This window comes from Mustela putorius, unplaced genomic scaffold (genome assembly GCF_011764305.1).
Source record: "Mustela putorius furo isolate JIRA1106 unplaced genomic scaffold, ASM1176430v1.1 tig00000407_pilon_pilon_pilon, whole genome shotgun sequence".
Lineage (NCBI taxonomy): Eukaryota > Metazoa > Chordata > Mammalia > Carnivora > Mustelidae > Mustela > Mustela putorius.
The window spans coordinates 29,400,319-29,424,901 of record NW_025421373.1 but is presented as its reverse complement, the minus strand read 5'-3'; the positions used below and the strand labels follow the sequence as shown (position 1 = coordinate 29,424,901).

Sequence of the window (24,583 nt, the reverse complement as noted above, 5' to 3'; positions counted from 1 at the left end):
ATTTCTTTTTCTTTATGAAAATAGGCACAGTCCTAGAAAAGGAGAAGCATAGTCATGGAAAGGACTTGGAGCAGCGCCAAGGATAAGAGTAAACTCTTAAAATGGATAGTAATTACTATGTTATTATTAGATTATGGCAGTCCTTATTTACCTAACAAGTGTTTATTGAATGCCTACTAAAGCCAGGCTCTATGGGTCAGCATTGAGGATTCAAAACACTGCCTGTCCCCAAGGAGTTTATAATCAAGTAGTGGAGTCAGTAGAATAATGACATAAAGATATATATAATCACGAATTGTGGTAAAAGTTTTAAAAGAAATGATGGACATATGAGAGCATAAAGGAGATCTGACCTGATTTTCAGAATCAGATAATAAGAATTCTCTGAGAAAGTGACATTTGGACTGCAGTTTTAAAAATGCGCAGCAGGAGGCAAGGAGACACAAGAGGGGAACAGCGTTCAAAGCCCCTTAAGGTAGAATGATGAGAGGCCACTGTGGCTGGAGTCCACAAAGCCATAGCCTTTTGGGGCTTTATATGCTTTGCAAGTATATTAGACCATTATCATGTGGTCAGTGGGGAGCCATGGGAATATCTAGGAGCGCGAGGTGTGACAGAACAGAATTATATTTGCACTTTAAAAAAGATCTCGGGCAGCTGGAACATAGTGGAACAAGGGTGACAATGGAGACTATTCACACAGCCTTGGTAGTATCCAGGCGAAAGATGATGGAAGCTTGGAGCAGAGTAACGGCGGTGGGAGGCCATTAGGATTTTTTTAGGAGACGGATTTGGCCTGTGTTTCTGCAAGTAGGGCCCAAAGAACCTTATGATTAATTCAAAGTTTAATAGTACAGTTATTGCACAAAAGGGGGAGTTGCAAAGCCTCCCCCTTTTCCCCTTGGTATGGATCCAAAGGCCCCCAGTGATGCCCGGCGCCTTCAGGGTACTCGGCAGAGCAAAGCGCACACTCAGGGCCAGGTTCCCCACGCCGCGTACGGGACTCACTGGACTTTATCCTCCGGAGGTCAGTGGCGTGGAACCGCACCGTCTCCTGGGCAACACCATTGTCGGGCTCTCCGGCCGGGGGAGGGGTAACTAAGGACAACGGCCGGATGAGAACTCCGGAAGAGAGGCAAAGTCAGAGGGGGAAAATGGGCAGCACGAGCCACAGCCCAAGCCATCGCGGGTGATTCGAGGGCGCAGCACGAGGAGAGAGCCGAGGGCCGGAGGGGCCGCAGAATGCGCCTGTGATTGGAGGGCCGGGGGTATCGGGACGCTTGTGATTGGGCGAGGCCAAGACGAAGGGCCGCTTTTTGAACCGCGTAGGGTTCTGGGTAGCAAGGACCTTGGAAGGGTCTTAACCGAAAGGGGGAGGGGGAAGGTCGCCAACAAACGGCTGAGCTCACAATCCGGGCCGGGACCCGGCCGGGGCGTCCCCCTCCCCCCATGGAGAGAGCCAGGCCGGAGCCGCAACCTCAGCCGCGCCAACTGCCGCGGGCGACCCCGCCGCGCCCGCTCCGCCCTGCTCCCCCACAGCTGCCGGTCGAGGGCGCCTCCTTTAGGGCTGCGGCCGCGGAGCTTCCCCCGTCGCCGCCCACCCCGTGCGCGGCCGCCATTGCGACCGTGGCCTCGTCGTGCGGCGAGGCTCAGGCGTCGGGTGTACAGCCCGCGGCGCGGCGGCTGCTGCAGGTGAAGCCGGAGCAGGTGTTGCTGCTGCCGCCAGGGCCACCGCTGGCTCAGGCCCGGGACGAAGGCGTCGTCGCCTCACCGGCGCAAGCACGGCTGCTGCAGCTGAGGCCCGAGCTGCTGCTGCTGCCGCCGCCTCCGCCCGCGTCCGACGGCGCCCCCTGCCGACCGGAGCTGCACCCGCTGCAGTCCCGAGCGCTGCACGTCAAGGCCGAGAAGCAGGAGCAGGGGCCCGACTTGGATCCGTCGGCGGGGACGCGAAGGCCTGTGGAGGCAGGCCCTAGGGCCTCCAGGACGGCCAAGGTAGAAGGCCCGGGGCCAGCTCTCGACGGCCACGGAGGGGACGAGAAAAAGGGCAAGCTGGAAGCGGAGGAGGTCATGAGGGACGTGGTGAAAGGCGGGGAGGGCAAAACCCTGGCGACCATCAGAGAAGGAGTCATCAAAACAGAGGAGCCCGAGAGACTCCGCGAGGACTGCAGGCTGGGCACGGAGCCCGCGTCCAATGGCCTGGTCCACGGCAACAAAGAAGTCATCCTAGCCCAACCATCCAGTGCCTTTGGGCCACACCAGCAAGACCTCAGGATCCCTTTGACTCTCCACACGGTCCCCCCTGGGGCCCGGATCCAATTTCAGGGACCTCCGCCTTCAGAGCTGATACGGTTGACCAAGGTCCCCTTGACACCGGTGCCTATTAAAATGCAATCCTTACTGGAACCTTCTGTAAAAATTGAAACCAAAGATGTCCCGCTCACCGTGCTTCCCTCAGATGCAGGTATTAGACGGCAGGGGAATCTGGTTTTCAAACTTCGCCTATGTTGCCCCATAGCTGACATGTCAGCAGTTCAGAAGCCTAAACTAGAAAAATAAAATCATGGAACTGAATGATTACAGGGCAAAGTCCGCACAGGTATCACTTCCAGTTGACTTGTACACATACCAGTAAAATACACTAAGATGTTCCAAGATTCCCATTTTTCTAAAAATCGATTTTAAGGCCCCGTGAATGATGAGTTTTAGAGGTGACTAATGTTTATACACAAAATAGGAATATTCTCACTATAAACACCATTATGTCAGCCCTCCGTTTCTATGCTACACTTTGTTGTAGTAGTTCAGTATTTTTATGTGTATCAAGAAAATTTTATTTTTATAAAAACATTTTATTTGAGAGAGTGAGTGAGAGAGAGAAAGCACAAACGAGGGGAGGGGCAAAGGGAGAGGGAGAGCTGACTTGCCACTGAGCAGGAAGCAGGACCTGAGGCTCCATCCCAGGACCCTGGGATCCTGATCTGAGCCAAAGGCAGATGCTTAATAGTCTGAGCCCCCCAGGTACCCCAAGAAGAATATTTTAAATAGTGTTTAATGAAAAAATGTTTATATTCAAATAGGAAAGTTTGTACTGAATTTGGAGGTGATTTGTCTTCTTTAAAAATGAATAGTAACCATTTTTCCAAGAAAACAGTACATGATTAATGTAATACTTTAGTATTCTAAAAGTTAAGAATGTAGAGAAATACAGAAAATGAAGATAGAATAAGCTAGAAATTGTTTTCAAAAATGACCATAGTTAGCAGCAACTAATAGATATTTTTTCCACTACTCATTATTTACAAATATATAGTTAGGAAATTCTTAAGATTTAATTCAGATAATTTTATGCCAATGTCATGGAAAATCATACCATCAGTTCATATTTTTATTCACCTTATATTTGCTGTTTTCTTATTTTCCTTACTGATCTTTCCATGTCACCCTCTTTCTTTTATAAACTTCATTTTCTGAAGGAGAGAAAGGGAAAGATTTCTTTATAATATTTAATCCTTTGTGCATCTTAAAAAATTTTGTATAATAAGTAAATAAAATAAAGAGAGACAATATAAGAAGTTTATAGACAGTTTTTGATGAATTAGGTGAGAGATGTGAATTTAGCCACCGTCCTTTATTGTAATTTCAACTGGTTCTATGACTCTCTAAAAGTCACTTTTATTATTTTTCTTCTATTTTTTTCTCCCAGGTCATAGGATTAGTGTCAATCACCCACTTTGGCTAGAGCTTCACCTTCATAATGAAATAGAATATAGTATATTACAAATATTTTTACTTAACAGACAGTACAGGGGCATGTAAATGAGTTCCTTTAAACATTTAGGGAGCACCTAGTTGGTGGTAAGATTATAGTTATGAGTAAGTCCTAGTTCCTGTTCCCCAGTAATAGAAGATTTTAAATGGGAAAGAAACTAAATGTTAACTATTGGTAGAGGTATTACCAAAGCCCAAGGAAGTAATAAGCCAAAAGTTTATGGTGTCTTCAACATTATCACTCCTACAATTTCTTCAACAATATTTTTTTGAGGAAAAGAAAGAGTCTAAGCTGTAGTTTAGAATGCTGAGTTCAGGGGTTATGAGGCATTCTGGAATACTGGCAGTTCTTTGTATTTCCTCCAGTTAAAAATAAATATAGATGAAGGTGCACTTCATTTTAACATTGTGTTTGCATCTGTGTGTATGGCACATTAATTCAGTCTTTTAATTTTTGTCATGTAGGAATACCAGATACTCCCTTCAGTAAGGACAGAAATGGTCATGTGAAGCGACCCATGAATGCATTTATGGTTTGGGCAAGGATTCACCGGCCAGCACTAGCTAAAGCTAACCCAGCAGCCAACAATGCAGAAATCAGTGTCCAGCTTGGGTTAGAGTGGAACAAACTTAGTGAAGAACAAAAGAAACCTTATTATGATGAAGCACAAAAGATTAAAGAAAAGCACAGAGAGGAATTTCCTGGTAATCAAATGAAACTTCTTTCTAATTTAAATTGATTTAGGTAAAGATTAGACAAAAATGCATATTTTTTCTAATCTAATATGTAAAATAAAGAGAATAAAGGCTAATAGTATAGTAATGATGGAATTGACTCAGGGCATATATTTTCTTAAATAGAAGCAAGTAGAGGAATATCTGGTCTCATATTTGCCAACTAATAACAAACCGGGGGACATAATTTTGCTGTGGTTTTTTTTTTTTAATGGGTTTTATTTATCTACCTGACAGAGATCACAAGTAGGCAGAGAGGCAGGCCGGCGGGTTGTGGGGTTGGGGGAAGCAGGCTGTTGAGCAGAGAGCCCGATGTGGGGCTTGATCCCAGGACCCTGGGATCATGACCTGAGCAGAAGGCAGAGGCTTAAACCCACTGAGCCACCCAGGCACCCCTTTTACTGTGGTTTTGATTAAATATACAGATATGAATTTAATGAAGTTAAACTCCAGAATGTAAGTCTACAATTTTGCAAATATACTAGAAAATGAAGATTTAAAATCATAGCAACAGAAACAAATATGCATCATACACTTAAAGACAATGAGAATGCAGGATTGGCACCAGGCTCCATTTTGATATTATATGGTTATCAGAACACACTTATGTCTTCTAATTGCCAAATTTATCCTCATCATGATGTAGTTTGAAACAATTTCTGATTTACTCCCCAGCCATGAGGGCATTTCGATTAAGCTTGGGTAAAGGCAAAGTGTATGGCCAACATGATCATGCATGATGAGAAAATATTTTTTTCTAAAATATGAGAAGAAAGGTTTTGGGTGTCAGAGTCAACAGTTACAGAGAACCAGTTATTCTGTTTATACAATGGCTGCAAACTGCTAAACTCTATTCTTCTGACTTTGGAAGGAAATTGGGTTGTTTGTGGACTTGAGACTGCCAAGTTTAGGAGAGTGACTCTTCCTAAGCTAGGTATAAAAATAGTGACTGGTCATTAATGACCATTCCATTGTAAGATATAGACAATTATATCTCATAGAAAGTGAGGGAACAGGAGGAAATGAATAGCTTACAGGGGCATTGTTTTATAGGTAAAGGAAAAGCTTTGGGATTCAAACTCAGTTTCTTTAATGTTGATTTTACTGTGGATTCAATATGTGTCTTTGGATATAAAACATTTGATCTCACTCTTCCTTTGAATTATGGGTTACAATATTGACCACTAGTTGGGAACTATAAAGACATTAAAATGCACAGAAATTACATAATAAGGTTGGAAAAGACATTTTACTATAGACAATAATTAGTTTTTTTAAGAAGTTTTTTTTTTCTGTGAAAAGAACTATTTAAAGGCTAAATAAATAGGGTCCTTATGTTCAAATTAAAAATTGCTTATCTTCTTCTATAGGTTGGGTTTATCAACCTCGTCCAGGGAAGCGAAAACGCTTCCCTCTAAGTGTTTCCAATGTATTTTCTGGTACCACACAGAATATCATCTCTACAAATCCTACAACAATATATCCTTATCGCTCACCTACCTACTCTGTGGTAATTCCCAGCCTACAGAACACCATCACTCATCCAGTTGGTGAGTTTATTATAGATTATGAATTTTTAAAAATATTTTATTTATTTATTTGACAAACAGAGATCACAAGTAGGCAGAGAGGCAGGCAAAGAGAGAGGAGGAAGCAGGCTCCCCGCTGAGCAGAGAGCCCGATGTAGGGCTTGATCCCAGGACCTGGGATCATGACACGAGCCGAAGGCAGAGGCTTCAAACCACTGAGCCACCCAGACATCCCTGTAGATTATGAATTTTTAATAGTTGTGTGAAAATTTTGCCTTTAGTTGAAATTTTGTTTTTGTTAACTTAAGAATTTTTAGAACCATAGTATTAAGAGAAAAAATCAAGAGGAAAGTAAAAACATAAAATTGGAGAAAGAAAAATTTCAGTAGATATGAAAGCATTTGGGTTTGCCAGAGTAGCAAATGTTCTGTGTGTAAAACCTCAGAGTATTTAACTAAATTGGATAAGCCCATAGATTAGGCAGATAATGCAGGAAATGATGAGGTAATTCAAAAGGAAATAGGAGTATCTTTTTACTATTAGCATAAAAGAATGCCTTGCTAATGGGGTACAGAGCATCCTGTTCTGGAATTTAGCAATGATGACTGATCTGTTAAGACCATTCTCTTGCTGCTCTAGATAAGCGGTGGAAGTAATCTGTTTTCTACCAAATATTTGGTTCTCTATATTGTCTTTACCTAAATTTCTCCTCTATTATCAGTTCTTTATAACATTCCTGTCTGTTCCTTTTAATAACCTAAAGTTGAAAAATTAGTATCTTAAGAACTTGTTGTAGGGCTGTCCCATCATGGGTTTGTTCTTCCAGAATCTCTTTTAACCACCTCTTAGGCAGAGCTTTATATATTCACTACTTACTATTACTTGGCCTAAAACTACTGCTCTTTCCAGTTTCCACCTGCTCAGACCCTTTTGGTAATAAAGCCACCCCTATGTGCTGAGAGGTTTAGATATCTTAAAAATTGACTTCTTAGAATATTACACATTTTCAATGTTTTTTTTCTCTGTGTATCATTATAGCAATTGACAGCAACAAAGCCACAGTCAGGATGTCTAGTCTCAAGAGAAAGATGCAGAAAGCTCATTCTATTGCCCTATTCTCTTCCAGCACAGTCAAGCACTTCCATACTTCACTATTTGGCAGTATCTCCTTTAATTCTGTATTTCAGCCTAGGCTTAATTATGCTTTTCTTAACTTACTTTGTTTTGTCTGCTATGATATTTATGATTTCTACCTTCATAATCTATATGTTTTCTCCTTATTCCTTTTTCGAAGACCTCTCTTTTATCTGCTTCTATCCACAGTTAAATGCCTTATGAGACCACTTGTATTTACTTCAGCTAATATTTTCTCAGTTCTGACTTGGAGTTTCTTTACAGATCTTAGGTGGCATTCACCTAAGATTTACTTCTATTAATTTTGTCAATCTGGAATAGAACACTCTGTGAACTTGCCATTATACCACAGTAGTGTATATATTCTTAACATATGTGGTATGAAAATGAATTGGGGTTCAGACATCTTACAGTCTTTTGTGTCAGAAGGGGTTTATTGAGTCTTTCTGTTCTTCTCTCTGTTCTTCTTTCAGTTGCCTTTTACACTGTAATGACTATTCCATTGATTCCACTGGGTTTCTTCTTTCTGTGATAGAGTCACTTAGCATTGACTTTGAGGTCCCTCAGATATGACTCCTTCAATTTTCCTTTGGACTGCCTAATTTTTATTTGCACTTATACACTTGGACTTCTTATTTTACACATTTGGACAAGCTTTTCATCTTTAAAGGATGTCTTTCCTTTTTGATAGGTTCTCTCTGATTTGCTCAGTTAACCATTAAAACTTTCTGATTTATTTGAGGCACAATTTTTCCTTCTGGGTTTTTAGCATTATCATATAAAATAGCCTTCATTTTTTAATGAACTCTTAATTTTAGTTATCCCTATTAGCTTTATTTCCCCCTAGCTGACATCTGTATTTCCAAAAATCTAATAACCCCAGGGTGGACTTTTTTGTCTTTTCTTGTTGTTGTTAAGATCTTAATATAAATATGTTGTGATCACTACTGCCTATATATTTCATATACAGAATTCATGCACTTTATATTAGTCTTTATCCATTATTTGGTTCTCAAAGTTATCTCATTTTACTGTGTATTCTACTAAACCTATTTGTTCTAATAAACAATTATGTGTTATGTATTATAATACATAAGATGCAAGCATCTTAGTATATTTTTATCTCATGAAGTTAATCTATTTGAAATCTAGCAATATAATTTGGTATTCTCCCTTGTTTTGGTGAATATTTCTATCTCAGATGTTTTCTCAGTCTGTAGTATATTCCACTGTTATATATGCATGCCTGCCTACCTATCCCCATTACATAATGTTTATTAAGTACTAAATATAGGTCAAACTCTGTGTTTGAGATAGAATACAAAGGTATCTTGATAGTCTCCTATTGAAGAGCTTATAGGGTAGTTGTAGAAAGAATAGATAACAATACAAGTAATTTTACTATTTCTTTGATGGCATCTATAGCACCTTATCTGTTATTATTTCCATGACCAATGCATTGTGTCCACTGTGTCTTTCATATTTAATTCCATATTCCAAGCTCTTCTATTTCTCATTTCCAAAAATGATTACAGCATGATAATCCAGAATTCTTTTTAGATATCTTTCTTTTATCAAATGTCTTTGATGCTGGCTATGCCAGCATTCTCATTTTATATTAAATATCAAATTTGTTTATTTTAAAGTCTTCTAGAACTCTGGTGGAAGCTATATTTATTTTAGGCTGGCTTTTATTTTTTTATAAAGATATATTTTTAAATTTATTTATTTGACAGAGAGAAATCACAAGCAGATGGAGAGGCAGGCAGAGAGAGAGAGAGAGAGGGAAGCAGGCTCCCTGCTGAGCAGAGAGCCCGATGCGGGACTCGATCCCAGGACCCCGAGATCATGACCTGAGCCGAAGGCAGCGGCTTAACCCACTGAGCCACCCAGGCGCCCTAGGCTGGCTTTTAAATGTCACTTTATACATAATATGAATTTTCTGGTGAATTATTTTGTTCTCTACATTTTATTTCTAAAGCCCCAAATTGGTTTGCCTTATTATATTATCAGTTGACATCTTTCACTCTTCTGAATTTATATTTTCTCTAAATTTTTAATTTAAAACGTTTACTACTATTTTAGTTGTTTGGTGGTAGATATATGGTGCCTTTTCAGTTATTTATCTATTTATCATTATTCTGATACTGTTATAATCCAAAAAAGTCTGGCCTTCTCTTTGCCTTAAGATCCATTCCAGCAAAGTATCATGTCCATGAGAAACACAAATCTAGGCTCAAAAATTCTTTGAAAAGTGATGTAGTTCTTTATTGTAGGTTTTCTTGATGGGGGCAGGGAAGGAAGAATCACATGGTTCAACATACTCCAAGTCATCTTGGGGCTCCTCGTTACCATTGTTTCTTTACAAATTCTCACTTTTTTTTTTTTTTTAAATCAGTTCCGTGTTTATCCCAATTCTCCATTCCCCATCTCTGTCTCTGTGTCTCTGCCTGTTACTCCATTTCTCTCCCCTCTCCTTCTCTCTCTGCCTCTCTTATTGTTCAGACACATGCTGGTCCTTCTCTCCAGACTACCTCCATACAACTTTTTCTTGTAGAGAAATTTGGTCTGTTCTCAGTTTCTGCCATTCTTCATTCCTTCACTATTTATCCCAGTCACACAACAAAAGCCTCATCGCACCCTCTGTCCAGTCAGTACAGACAGTGAATTCTTTCCCTTTTGGAGAGATGGTGGGGGAGTATTGAAAATTAATAACTTCTTTTGTTCCTGTCATATTATATCATAGATCTAGAATTCTTCTCTTTATCTCATGTAATGATTAGATAATGCTAGCTGCTTTATAAGCACCTAAACATAATGGTTTAAACAGAATTATGGTTTATTTTTATCCATTTAAAGTCTAAAATAGGTATTTCTAGTCAGTGTACAGATGTCTTTGAAGGAGTGACTCCTGGGCACAAACTACTTCTCTGCTGTGGCACTGCCATCTTTCATATGTGGCATCCAAGGCCACTGGACTAGTGTGCATGAATCTACAGAACAGGAAAGAGCATGGAAGATAATACCTGAAGGTTTTCAGGGGCCAGGCTCAGAAGTGGTGCACATCTCTTCTACCTTCCATTAGGTAGCTCTTGGCCACATGGCAACTCCTCTGACTGCAAGGGAGGCTGGGAAAGATAATTTAACTATGTGCTAGAAGAAGAGAAAACAGATGACTGGCTAGTTTTTTCAATCCCTTATCTAAAGTTTGATACATTAGAGCTCTGCCCTTCCCACAAGTCTTCTCTCTTCACTGACAGTTTATGGAAATGCCTAGATGTTGCAGACTTTAACTTCCTGCTTAGCAACCAGAATTTCAACATTTAGGACATCTTCCTTATACTTCTATGTAACTCTCTATGCATCTATTTTATTTTTAACCTCAGACCAAAACAGTGCCTGACATATGTTGGTTACTTGGTGAATATTGAGTTAAAGGATGCATGATTTATCATCTCATGCCTCGTACTGCTTTTTTTTTTAGAAATATCTTCGGTAAAAAAGAACATTTCATGTCAGCTAAAAAATGAGTTCCTTCTTTCTTCAGTAACTAAAACAATACCAGTTGGTCTATATAACTTTACTTTGCCTAGGAAGATCATACTTCTTTACTGAGGACTAAGAGCTGCTTGTACTAGCTATAGGGAGGAGAAGCCTGGGTCAGAGGTCTAACTTTTAGGAGCAGATGTTTTGAGTACAGTGATAATTCAATTACAAGTCATTCTGGCTTCATGGTTGTTTAGATAAGGGAGTTCTCCTTATAGCAGATCAGTGGTAGAAGTGCTATCAGGTATAGGTTTATTTGTTAGGGTTTCTTTTCCCCCATCTAGCCATAGCTTTCTAACTATTATTAGCCAAGTTCCATGCCAAAAACTTGGATGCAGGTTTGAAAGAAAGTGCTCCTGTTCTCAAGCTTCCAGTTTTGTGGGTAGGGGTGGCAGAGAAGCAAGGCACAGAGATTTATAACATTTTGTGATAAGTTATAGACTTACATGTTCTAAGGGAACATGGAAGAGGGAAATTATTTTATGCTTGATCAATCAAGAAAGGTCTAACTAAGGCCTGTGCCTCATGGGGGCCGGGGGAGGGGGGCACATGACCTTAACAACTATGAGTCAGGACAGCTTCACGCACACCCTGACCCTATGTTGTCTGTGCTTGACTGAGTCAGGGGCCATTTTTGAAACAGATAGATCGATCTCTTAATTCCCTACTTGCAGGTTTAGGAGGAGCATTGTATTCTTATTCTGGAGAGAAAGAAGGAAGGAAAGGCCTTCCCTGGGCAATGCTAAGAAAAGATCTACATTTCTTTCAGCCTCTTGCAGAGACATATTTCTAATCATAGTCTGTTCTTGGACTGCACTGGAGATCTAACTGCACTGGAATAAAACAGATCATGACTCTATTGCTGTGGCTTCCCTCTATATTTCTTTGGAAAAGTTTAATTAAGTTTAGGCTAAATGTGCTATTTGAATAACTTGGTGACTCACTCAATTAGTAGTCCTCTCTTGTTCAAGAGCATGATTGTTTCACCTACCTATTAAATTCTGCCATATTTGTTATGCCTTGCTGCAAAATACTGTTTTCATATCTGTCACAAATTGTTGACCTGTGGCAAGTCCTCTTCTCACCTGGGAATTTCCTTTTGTAATAGCATTGACATTGAATGCAATGAAGCAAAATAATTTTACTGGCTGTTTATTTTTTCAGTTAAAAAATTAAATGTAATTCTAATGTCAATTTAATATAGGGAAGTATATGCAATAGTAGAAAAATGACCTATATACTACCCTGAAATCTCAATATTCAAAGGAAGGTTAACATATTTACACAATAGAAAATTCAAACAGTACCAGTAGATATATAATAAAAGTCTACCTGTCCATTGTCCTGTCCCTTCTCCCAGATGACTGTTCCTTAGAAGTAACCACTGTCAGTAGTTTCATATTACTTTTTTTAAAGAAACATTTATATATACACATTAGCATTTGTATGTTTTCATCTTTCACTCAATCACTCAACTTTAGTCCTTTACTTATCCTTTCAGAAATATTTGCTGAAGGCCATACAGACTTTTGAGCCCTGGATGTATAGCAGGGAGCAAAACAGAACAGGTCTCTCTTCTCATGGCACTTAGAATCTAGATGGGAAAGAGAGACAAAAAATATATATATAAACAATTATTTCAAATTGTTCAAATTCTATAAAGGAAATAGAGTGGTGTGGTGTGGTAATGTTATTAGGTGAGATGGTTAGTGAGGACTTCTGGTTGTACAGTTTATTAAATTCTGGATAAAGAAAAACATGGAGCAACTCAATTAATGCCAGACCTATGCTGTTTTTATTTCTGAAGGTGACGCCCCACCTGCCATCCAACTGCCCACACCTGCGGTCCAGCGCCCAAGCCCCATCTCACTTTTCCAGCCCAGCGTCTCCAGTACTGCCCAGGTGGGCATCCAGGCTCCAAGCCTGCCCCTCCGTCCAGCACTCCCACCCCAGCGCTTTGCGGGGCCCTCCCAAACAGACACTCATCGGCTGCACTCCGGAGCCAGTCGCTCCGTGAAGAGACCTACTCCCGTCTCTCTGGAGAACACCAACAGGATTCCAACTAGTGCAAGTACTGCCCATGCCAGATTTGCGACCTCAACCATCCAACCTCCCAAGGAGTATCCCAGCGTTTCCACTTGTCCCAGAAGTGCTCCAATCCCCCAGGCTCCTCCTATTCCACACTCACATGTCTACCAAGCTCCTCCCCTTGGCCATCCGGCCACGTTGTTTGGGACACCACCACGATTTTCTTTTCATCACCCTTACTTCCTACCTGGACCTCACTACTTCCCATCAAGGTAAATGAACATTTTTTTTCTTTCACCTGAAGACACATACAGCTAATGAATTTTTACCTCTGAAGGTACTCCTTATTTAGAAAGGGACTCCCTCAATTCTGGTTGGAATCTGATTTAGATTAGAGGCTGAACAGGGGCCAGGCAGTTAATATAAATACATGAATGAGGCTAGATGAGGACTAGGAGGCCAAAGAGAGTTCATACCCCATCTAATGGGGTAGCTGCTACTCAGCTGTAGCTGATGGTCACCACAAGATAATACAGGCTCCAATGTTGTCAGATCTGATTTTTTTTTTTTAGAATCAGTTATAAGGGTCCTTAAGATCATTTACTTACTCTCCCCATACCCTATTCATAGACTTGTGCTTCTCAGACTTATTTTTTGTGTATCATTCCTAGGTGATCTTGTTACAATGAAGATGCTGAGTCAGTAGGTCTGGGGTAGAGCAGTATCCTATACCAGGGTATAGTAGGCTTGATATTCTGCATCTCTAACAAGTTCCCAAGTGATGCCAGTTCTATTGATTTGTAGACCAAACTTTGAATAGCAACACTATAGAGGAAAGTGCTTGGTCTGGGAGGTTTAATGACTTGTTCAAAGTTACACAGTTGTCTTTTTAACCCAAAAAATTCCCATATAAATTATCAGTGAAAGAATTGATTTTTATAGGAAAGCATCTAGGGAAAACAAATTTATAATTTTTCATTTTGGAGTGCTAGAATGTAGCTTCCTAGCAAATACTCTAATATAGTAAAAGTTCTACTTTTCAATTGTTAAGCGCATAAGCCGATAGTTACTACTGAGATTAGAGTGTTACATGTTCAGTACCAATCTTCTATTGTTACTTATTTAGGAAAGTAAAATTACTTCCCACATAGACATACCAATAGCTCAAAGAACTTTTCAGGTATATGTTACATTACTCCAATTCATAATAAGAGTGTTTGTTTTCAAGGCCTTACCTCAGTTTGCCACAACGGTTCCCCATTTTATGGTTTAGTGGCGGTCGAGGGGTCGGTGACTCATGTTCTGGTGCAACTTTTTGCTGTTAGAGGAAGCAATATAGACATTTTTTCTCAAAGTGTTATGGTTGTGCATTTTGATTTATTTGGTGGCTTCCTGAAGAATTGGCTCAAGGGCTTGCCTTTGTTTCATGAACCTCAAAATACTCTCAGGGTTTGAGTTGTCTTTCAAGTGGTGTTTGTGAAAAATATTCAAAGGCATACGCTACTTCCGCTTTCTGAGGGTAAGGGACAACAGTTGGGGCAAGCAGGAGGCACACTGAAAATCCTAGAAGAGGCTGGGAAGGAGGTACATGGGGAGTAAGAGCTTTGAAAAGCTCCCATATATACTGCGAAATCCAGAATGGCACACACACATCCAGGGCTAGACACATATTCAACAAGCACCTGAGAAGACTGTAAGCTTTCACCTCTGACTGATCTTTAGGCTCTGTGTAAGTAGAAAACTGAGTCTAAGAAAGAACTGTAAACAGCCTGGACAAGCACTGAAGGAGTACCCCAATTCAGAAACAATCTGCATAGACTGGGAGAATGTTTTTTACTCTGTTTTGCTTTTTCTGGTTCTACATGTTTAAGGAAAGCTCTGCCAAATCACTAAGATAATGGAACAGAGACTTAAATAATCACAAAAGACAGAGAATGAAGTCTTTACAAAAAGTCTAGAAAAGTGACCAATGAAACACATAAGTACAACTCAAAAGAAACAACAGCATCATACCCTGGGGAGGGGCAGAAATCTGATTTTTAGAAATACTGTATTATAATACTAAAAACGTCCAGTTTTCAACAAAAAATTCCTATGCATGTAAGGAAATAAGAATATGGTATCTACAAGGAAAAAAGTTAACAGAAACTATCCCCAAGGAAGCCCAGACATTGGATTTACTAGACAAAGACTTTAAATCAATTGTCTTGAGCTAAAGGGAAATAAAAGAAACTATGGACAGAGAACTAGATGAAACAAGGAGAATAGAGTACCACCAAATAGAGAAAAAAATCAATAAAAATACAGAAATTATAAAAAGGAACCAAATAGAAATCTTGGATCTTAAAATTATAGTAACTGAAATGAAAAATCACTATGGAGACCCAGCAGCATGTTTGAGCAGACAGAAGAATTAGTGAATATAAAGTGATTAGAATTAGTGAATATAAAGTGAAAGAATTAGTGAATATAAAGAATTAGTGAATTTAAAGAATTAGTGAATATAAAGATCAATATAAAAATATAATTAGTGAATATAAAGATAGGTCAATTGCAATCATCCAATCTAAGAGGCAGAATTAAAAATAGTTAAGAGTAAACAGAATCTAAGGGACCTGTGGGACACCCATCAGATCTACCAACATAATCATCAGAGTTTCTGGAGAAAAGGTGAGAAAGGAAGGGCAGAAAGAATATTTAAAGAGATAGTGGCCAAAAATGATCCAAATTTGAAGAAGGATGTGAATCCAAGAAGTTGAATGAATACTAACTAGGATAAATACAAAGAGATCCACACTGAGATACATTATAATCAAGCTATTAAATATCAATGATGAAGAAAGACTCTTGAGTACAGCTAGAAGAATATGACTTATCTTGTACAGGAGATTCTCAATAAAGCTAACAGCCAATTTCACATCAGAAACCGTGGAGGCAGAAGGCAGTGGGATACAAAGTGCTGAAAGAAAAAAGCCATCAACCAAGAATTCTATAATTGACAAAGTATCCTTCAAAAATAAAGGAGAAATAAAAGCCTGCCAGATTACAAAAGTTGAGGAATTTCAGAACTAGTAGACGTGTCCTACAAGAAATGCTGAAGGGGGGGCGCCTGGGTGGCTCAGTGGGTTAAGCCTCTGCCTTCGGCTCAGGTCATGATCTCAGGGTCCTGGGATCGAGCCCCACATCGGGCTCTCTGCTGAGGAGGAAGCCTGCTTCCCTTTCTCTCTCTCTCTCTGCCTGCCTCTCCATCTACTTGTGATCTCTCTCTGTCAAAGAAATAAATAAAATCTTAAAAAAAAAAAAAAAAAGAAATGCTGAAGGGACTACTCCAAGCTGAAATGAAAAGACACTAGACAGTAACTCAAAGCCAAACAAAGAAATAAAGAACAGTGGTAAAAGTTACTATATAGGTAGTTATAAAACCCAGTGTTACTGCATTTTTGGTTAGTAACTTCTCTTTTTTTTTCTGTATTATTTAAAACGTAAATGCATAAGCAATTATTATAAATCTATGTCAATGGATAAATAAAGTATATATATAATTAATGACAATATAAAGTGGGAGTGATGTTTTATACAGAGTTTTCATATGCCAATAAAGGCAAATATCAGTTTAAATTAGATTGTTATACATTTAGGATTTTAATTGTAATCTCCAAGGCAACCATTTAAGAAAATAACTATAAATATGCAAAAAGAAAACAAGGGAACACAGTAGCCCTCTAGAAAAATCCATTAAGTATAGAAGAAGACCTTAATGGAAAAACTGAGGAAAAACAAAAAATTGACATATATAAAGCAAAATAGCAAAATGGCAAAATAAGTTCTTCCTTACTGGTAATCAATTTAAATATAAGTGGATTAAACTCTCTAATTAAAAGCAGAAATTGGCAGAGTGTATTAAAAATAGTATCAAAATATATTCTATCTGCAAAAGACTCACTTTAGATCCAAAGACACAAATAGGTTGAAAGGGGAAAAAATAAAAGAAGATATTCCATGCAAATAGTAACCAAAAAGAGATGGGCTTCTATAATAATATTAGACAAAATAGATTTTATATCAAAAATTGTTACAGTAGATAAAGAAGGACATTACATATTGATAAAAAGTTAATACATTAAAAAGATACAGTGATTATAACCGTATACATATGCAACAAAGGGCCCCAAAACATATGAAGCCAAAATTTGCAGAATTAAAGAGAGAAATAGATAAACTTAATGATGACAGTTGATGTCTTAAATATTTTTTTGAGATATAACTGATATATACCATTAGTTTTATGTGTACAACATACATTTTTTTTTTTGCTTGTTATGAGAACTTTTAAGATTTAGTCTCTCAGCAACTTTCTTTTTTTTTTTTCTTTTTTTTATTTTTTTAAAGATTTTATTTATTTGACAGACAGTGATCACAAGTAGGCAGAGAGGCAGGCAGAAGGCTCCCTGCTGAGCAGAGAGCCCAATGTGGGGCTGGATCCTAGGACCTGAGATCATGACCAGAGTGGAAGACAGAGGCTTAACCCACTAAGCCACCCAGGCGCCCGAATCTACATTTTATTTTATTTTTTTAATTTTTTATTTTTGATAAACATATATTTTTATCCCCAGGGGTACAGGTCTGTGAATCACCAGGTTTACACACTTCACAGCACTCTCAGCAACTTTCAAATATACAACATGGTATTATTAACTATTGTCACAATGCTGTACATTCTGTCTCCAGGACTTATATATCTTATAACTGGAAGTTTGTAACTTTAGACCACCTTCACCCTTTTTTCCCATTTCCTCCCCCATACCTCCTTTGGCAATCACCAATCTGTTCTCTATGAATTCATGTATTTTTAATTTCCATGTATAAGTGAGATCATACCATACCTGTCTTTCTGTGACTTATTTTACTTAGCATAATGTCCTCAAGATTCATCCATATTATTACAGGATTTCTTCCCTCTTATACAGCTGAATAATATTCCACTGTATGTATGGAACCTCTGTACATGTACATGGGGGTACAGTTATTCTTCCAAGTTAGCATCTTTATTTCCTTCAAATAAATACCCAGAAGTGGAATTGCTGGATCATAAGACAGTTCTATTTTTAATTGAGGAATGTTCATATCATTTCTCACAGTGGCTATACCAATTTACTTTACCACCAATAGTGCACACAAGGGTTCCCTTTTCTCCACATCCTCACCAACACTTGTTAGTCCTTATCTTTTTTATAAAACCATTTAAACAGGTGTAAGGTAATGTCTCATTGTGTTTTTTTTATGTGCATTTCCCCGATGATTAGTGACGTTGAGGTACCTTATCATGTACCTGTTAGCCATCTGTATGTCTTCTTTGGAAAAATGTCTATTTAGATCCTGTCCCTATTTTTTTTTTTGAGATATGTTGGTATTTTTTTTAAATCTTTATTTTTTTATAAACATATAATGTATTTTTATCCCCAGGGGTACAGGCTGTGAATCGCCAGGTTTACACACTTCACAGCCTCACCATGGCACATATTCTCCCCAATATGTGCCTATTTTTTAATTGGATTGTTGTTTTGTTGCTATTGACTTGTATGAGTTCTTTATAGATTTTGGATATTAAGGCCTTATCAGATATATGGGTTGCAAATATTTTCTCCTATTTTGTAGCTTACTGTTTCATTTCGTTACTGGTTTCCTTTGCTGTGGAGAAGCTTTTTATTTTGATGTGGTCCCACTTGTTTATTTCTGTTTTTATTGCCTTATGATGTCAAGCCCAAAGCATCATCAGCAAGACCAATGTCAAGAAGCTTACTGCCTATGTTTTCTTTTAGGAATTTTATGATATGGGGTCTTATGTTCAAGTCTTTAATCTTTAATTTTTGGGGTGATTTTTATGTATGGCATAAAATAGGGGTTTCATTATTTCCATGTGACTGTTCAGTTTTCTTAACATCATTTATTGAAGAGACTATCCTTTCCTGATTGTATATGCTTTACTCCTTTGTAAATTAGTTGACCATGTATGTGTGAGTTTATTTCTGGTCTCTCTATTCTTTTCCGTTGATCTGTGTCTGGTTTTATGCCAATACCATATTGTTTTATTATAGATTTATAATATAGTTTGAAATCAGGGAATATAATGTCCCTAGTTTTGTTCTTTCTCAAGATTGCTTTGACTTTGGGGTCTTTTGTGGTTCCATACAAATTTTAGGATTGTTTGTTCTATTTCTGTGAAAAATTCCACTGGAATTTTGATAGGGGTTGCATTGAATCTATAGATTCCTTTGGGTACTATAGACATTTAGCAATACTTCTTTTGATCCATGAGCACAGAATATCTTTCCGTTTATTTATGTTTTCTTCAGTTTCTTTCACCAACATCTTATCATTTTCAGCATACAAGTCTTTCACCTTTCTGGTTAAATTTATTTTTAGGTATTTTATTCTTCTTGAAGCAGTTGTAAATGGGATTGTTTTCTTAATTCCTTTTTATAATAGCTTTTTTTTAGTGTATAGAAATGCAGAGGATTTTTGTTTATTCATTTTGTATCCTCAAACTTTACTGAATTTGTTGATTAGTTCTAACTTTTTTTTCAATGGAATCTTTAGGGTTTTCTAAGTATAATATATCAGTGCAAATAGAGACAGTTTTACTTCTTCTTTTCCAGTTTGGGTGCCTTTTATTTCTTTTTCTTGCCTGATATCTCTGTCTTGGTGTTCCAATACTATGTTGAATAGAAGTGGCAAGTGTGAGCATCCTTGTCTTACTCTCTTCTTTTTTTAAGATCTTATTTATTCATAGAGAGATCGTAAAAAGGGGAGGGCAGAAGGAGAGGTAGAGAAAGAATCTTAAGAAGGCTCCTTGCTTAGCATGGAGTCTGACGCAGGGCTCAATCCCACGACCCTGAGATCATGACCTGAGCAGGAATCAAGAGTTGGTTGCTTAACCGACTGAGTCACCCAGTACCCCTCCTAAACGTTATCTTAGAGAAAAAGCTTTCAGCTTTTCACCATTGAGTATGATGTTAGCTGTGAATACTTTCAATAATGGATAGATCATTCCTCCAAAATGAATGAAGATTATAAGGAAATAGAACACTATACAATACTGGAAAGAACAACTACATAATAGACATATATAATGTTTCACCCAATGTTTGAATATAGATTCTTCATAATGGCACACAATTGCACATAGGATAGACCATATGTTAGATCACAAAGCAAGTCTCAAAAGTACTTAAAAAGATTTAAATCATACAAAGTTTCTTCTCCAACCATGATAGAATAACAGAAAAATTATAGCTGCCATGACCTACATTCAAAAAGAAGATCTCAAATCAACAAGAACGTTAAAACCTAACTAGAGCAAACAAAACCTTCTCTTCTAAAAGAAGAGCGAACAAAACCTAAAGCTTGCAGAAGGAAAGGAATGATTAGAGAAAAGTAAAGAAGAAAAAAGAGAGTTTAATGAAATAAAAGAAAATTAACAAAAGTTAGCTTTTTAAAAAGATCAATTGAATTGATCAAACTTTAGCTAGACTGACTAAGAAAAACAGAGAAGACATAAATTACTAAAATAAGATATGAAATTGGGTACATTGCTACCAACTTTAAAGAAATAAAAATGACTATAGGAGAATACAGTGAATAATTGTACACCAACCAGTTAGATACCTAGATAAAGTGGACAAATACGTGAATTATCAAAACTGACTCAAGAAGAAAATGCAAATCTGGAGAGACCTATATTAAGAGGTTGAATTAGTTATGATGAATTTGAGAAACAAGACACAGGATTATAGGGGAAGGGAGGGAAAAAAGGAAACAAGATGAAACCAGAGAGGGAGATAAACTATAAGAGACTCAATCTCAGAAAGAAACCAAGGTTTGCTGGAGGGGAGAGGAGAGGGATGGGGTGGCTGGGTAATGGACACTGGGAAGGGTATGTGCTATAGTGAGTACTGTGAGTTTTCTAAGACTGATGAATCACCAACTTGTACCCCTGAAACAAATAATACTTTATATGTTAATTTTTAAAAAAGAGATTGAATCAGTAATCAAAAACCTCCCAGCAAAGAGAAGCCCTGGGCTAGATAGCTTCATTGGTCAATTCTACCAAACATTTAAAGAGGAATTAACACCAATTCTCAAATTCTTCCAAAATATATGAGGGGACACAGCTAAGACCAACATTACTCTGCTACCAAAGCCAGACAAAGATACCACATATTACAGACTAATATATCTTGTGAATATAGTTGTAAAATATGCTTAATAAAATACTAGCAAACTGAGTCCAGCAGGATGTTAAGAGGATGATATACCAAGACCAAGTGAGATTTACCCTAGCAATGTATGTGTGGTTCAACATCTGAAAATCAGTGTAATACACCTTATAAATAGAATGAAGGAACAAAACCACCTGATTATCTCAATTGATGCAGAAAAAAAAAGCATTTGATAAAATCCAACATCTTTTTTTATTATAAAAAACAATTCCTGATTTCAAAACTGAATCGTCAGGCTAGGAAGAGAAGAGAACTTCCTCAGCATGAAAAGAACTTCCTCAACATTGAACAAAACCCAAGGTTGATATCATCTTCATTGATGATGGACCAAAAGCTGTCCTCCTGAGACTGGGAACCAGAAAAGGATGTTTGCTTTCACAGTTGCTTTTCAACATTGTACTAGAAGTTCTAGCCAGAGAAATTAAGCAAGAAAAAAAAAAAAAAGACATCGAGAAGGGAGTTGGGGGAAATTGGAGGGGGAGAAGAACCATAAGAGACTGTGGACTCTGAAAAACAATCTGAGGGTTTTGGAGGGGTGGGGGGTGGGAGGTTGGGTAAGCCTGGTGGTGGGTATTATGGAGAGCACGTATTGCATGGAGCACTGGGTATGGTGCATAAACAATGAATTCTGGAACACTGAAAAGAAATTTTAAAAATAAATAAAATTTTTTTAAAAGACATCCAAAACAAAAGAAATAAAATTATCTCTTTTTACACATGATCCTATGTATGGAAAATCCTATATAAAGAAAATCCTAAAGAATCTGCAGAAGTTTATTAGAGCTAATGATAAGTTGCAGGGTATAAGATCAATATACATAAATCACTTGAATTTTCTATACATTAGCAATGTGCAATCCAAAAATGAAATTAAGAAAACAATTCTATTTAAAGTAGCATCAAAAAGACTAAAATACCTAGGAATAAATCTAATGAGGGAGAGGCATAAGACTTACAAACTGAAAACTACAAATCATTACTGAAAGAAATGAAAGATCTAAATAAATGCAAAGTATTTATGTTCATGCTTAGAAGGCTTACTATTGTTAAGAAGACAGTACTTCCCGAAGTGATTTGCAGAATCAATACAATCCCTCTCAAAAATCCCAATGACTTATTTTTACAGAAATGGAAAAGCTGATGCTAAAGTTTATATGGAACTGTAAGTGACCCAGAATAGTTTTAAAACAATCTTGAGAAGGGGAAACAAATTTGGAGGACTCACAATTCCTGACTTTAAACTTACTATACAAAGCTACTATATCAAAAACTGTGGTATCAAGAAAATGAAAGTCAAGTCACAGACTGGGAGAAAATTTTTGCAAAAGATATATCTGATTAAGGAGTGTTACACAAAATGTGCAAAATATTTGAATTCTTAAAACTCAACAATAAGAAAACAGCCTATTAAAAGTGGACCAAAAACCTGAACAGACACCTCACCAAAGAACATATACAGATGGCATTTAAGCATTTAAGATGCTTCACATTATGTATCTTTAGGGAATTACAAATTTAAATGGGATATAACTACAAATCTATCAGGATTGCCAAAATCCAAAATATGGACAACACCAAATCCTGAACACCAAATACTGGTCAGGATGTGGAGCAAAGGAAATTCTAATTTATTGCTAGTAGAAATGCATAATGGTATACCTACTTTGGAAGACAGTTTGGCAGTTCCTTATAAAGCTAAAAATACTCTTACCATATGATCCAGCAATCACACTCCTTGGTATTTACCATGAAGGAAGGAAGGAAGGAAGGAAGGAAGGAAGGAAGGAAGGAAGGAAGGAAGGAAGGAAGGAAGGAAGGAAGGAAGGAGAAAGAAAGAAAAGAAAGAGGAAGGAAAAGAAAAGAAAAAAAATTGTGTTTACACAAATGTGTAAATCTGCACACAGATGCTTATAGCGGTTTTATTCATAGTTGCCAATACAGAAAGAATCAAGATGTGTTTCAGTAGGTGAATAGATAAACTATGGTATGTGTAAACAGCAGAATATAAACAGGATCGAAACAAGATATACATATTGGATGTGATTGTTTTTTAAGCCTCTTTCATGCTAGAACAGTTCTCTATCCTCTTTTATTGTTTTTTAATGCCTTGTATTCATTGAAGAAACATGTTATCCTCATCCTGGATTTTGCTTATTTTATCCTTGGATATAATTTACATGTTACCTTATTACCCTCCCCCCCCACCCTGTGAAATGATAGCTCTTGCAACTTGATTTGACTCTGTTTCCGTTTTGTTTTTTTGTTTTTTTTTTTTTTTTTTTGCTTTTATTCTCCTCCTTTCTCTTCCTTTTTCTTTTCTCTCTCTTTCTCTTTTTTTGGCAATGATACCTCATGGGTGGTGCTGTGTAATTTGTAGTGTATCACATCAAGAGGTACATAACGTTTGTTTGATTCTAAGAGTGATGTTAAGAATGATCTGCAGGTTCAGGTATTATCATGATAGGTAAGTGCTGCTTCTCAATTCTTGGCTATACAGTAGCATCACTTGAAGAATTAAGACCAAATAAATTGGACTTTTTGTGTCTGGGGGGGACCTGGACAGCAGAATTCTTTAAAAGTTCCTACAGGTGATTGTAATGGTCAGCTAAGCTTGAGAAATACCAGTGCAATGATTTTAGTGCCTATGGAGATTGTTGCCTAGAACCATGAGATTGCAAAATGGTCATTTTTTGATTCAGTATTCCTTCACTCATTAGCTAGAATGCTTTTTTTTTTTAAGATTTTATTTATTTACTTGAGAGAGAGACAGTAAGAGAGAGCATGAACGAGGAGAAGGTCAGAGAGAGAAGCAGACTCGCCATGGAGCTAGGAGTCCGATGCGGGACTCGATCCCGGGACTCCAGGATCATGACCTGAGCCGAAGGCAGTTATCCAACCAACTGAGCCACCCAGGCGTCCCGCTAGAATGCTTTTTTGAAGAAAAACTTAACCCTCATCAGTTGGTTACTCAGAAATACCAAAGGATAGGATAAATTCTTGATTTTTTCCCCTCATATCATTGAGTCTTGTTTTGTTTTAGCAACACCATCATGAACAAGTAGATTTCTGTATATTTGGTATGTTTTTATACATTGCAGTCATTATTATATCTTTTGATGCTCAAATTATCCATTTATTTATCTTTGATTTGTCCAGTTGGCTACAAGTTATATCCTGTGTCTTTAATCTTTGATAGCTTTTTTGTTCTCTAGCACAATAAGTCCTAGGCTCATCTTGTACCTTTAGTGCACACCAGACATGGTATCAGCCATTTTACCCAGAAATCCAGGTTCCTTTTGCTGAAATCACAATGTGAGCAATAAGGATGCTCATTGTTACTGAATTTTAAAAAAGTATCTAATGTGATGCCCCCAGTTTTATTTTTGTTTTTCAACATTTCCTTAGCGATTCGGGGTTTCTTCTAATTCCATACAAATTTTAGGATTATTTGCTCCAGCTCTTTGAAAAATACTGGTGGAATTTTGATTGGAATAGCGTTAAAAGTATAGAGTGCTCTAGGCAAGTATAGACATTTTAACAATGTTTATTCTTCCAATACAAGAG

General features: G+C 37.7%; 1 protein-coding gene across 2 annotated transcripts in view; it reads left to right on the top strand.

The window, feature by feature from the left end:
• The first annotated feature begins 1,068 nt into the window (after positions 1 to 1,068).
• SOX30 (SRY-box transcription factor 30) overlaps positions 1,069 to 24,583 on the top strand; it is a 35,705-nt gene continuing 12,190 nt past the window's right edge. Inside the window, exons 1-4 of one of the 2 annotated variants that reach the window (XM_004737723.3) lie at positions 1,075 to 2,461; positions 4,234 to 4,473; positions 5,874 to 6,053; positions 12,520 to 13,012. In XM_004737723.3, the coding sequence (XP_004737780.1) occupies positions 1,450 to 2,461; positions 4,234 to 4,473; positions 5,874 to 6,053; positions 12,520 to 13,012 (1,925 nt within the window). In that variant the 5' untranslated portion in view covers positions 1,075 to 1,449. Of the gene's footprint in view, positions 2,462 to 4,233; positions 4,474 to 5,873; positions 6,054 to 12,519; positions 13,013 to 24,583 lie in introns of both variants that reach the window. The other variant, XM_004737724.3, reaches the window with a different exon arrangement.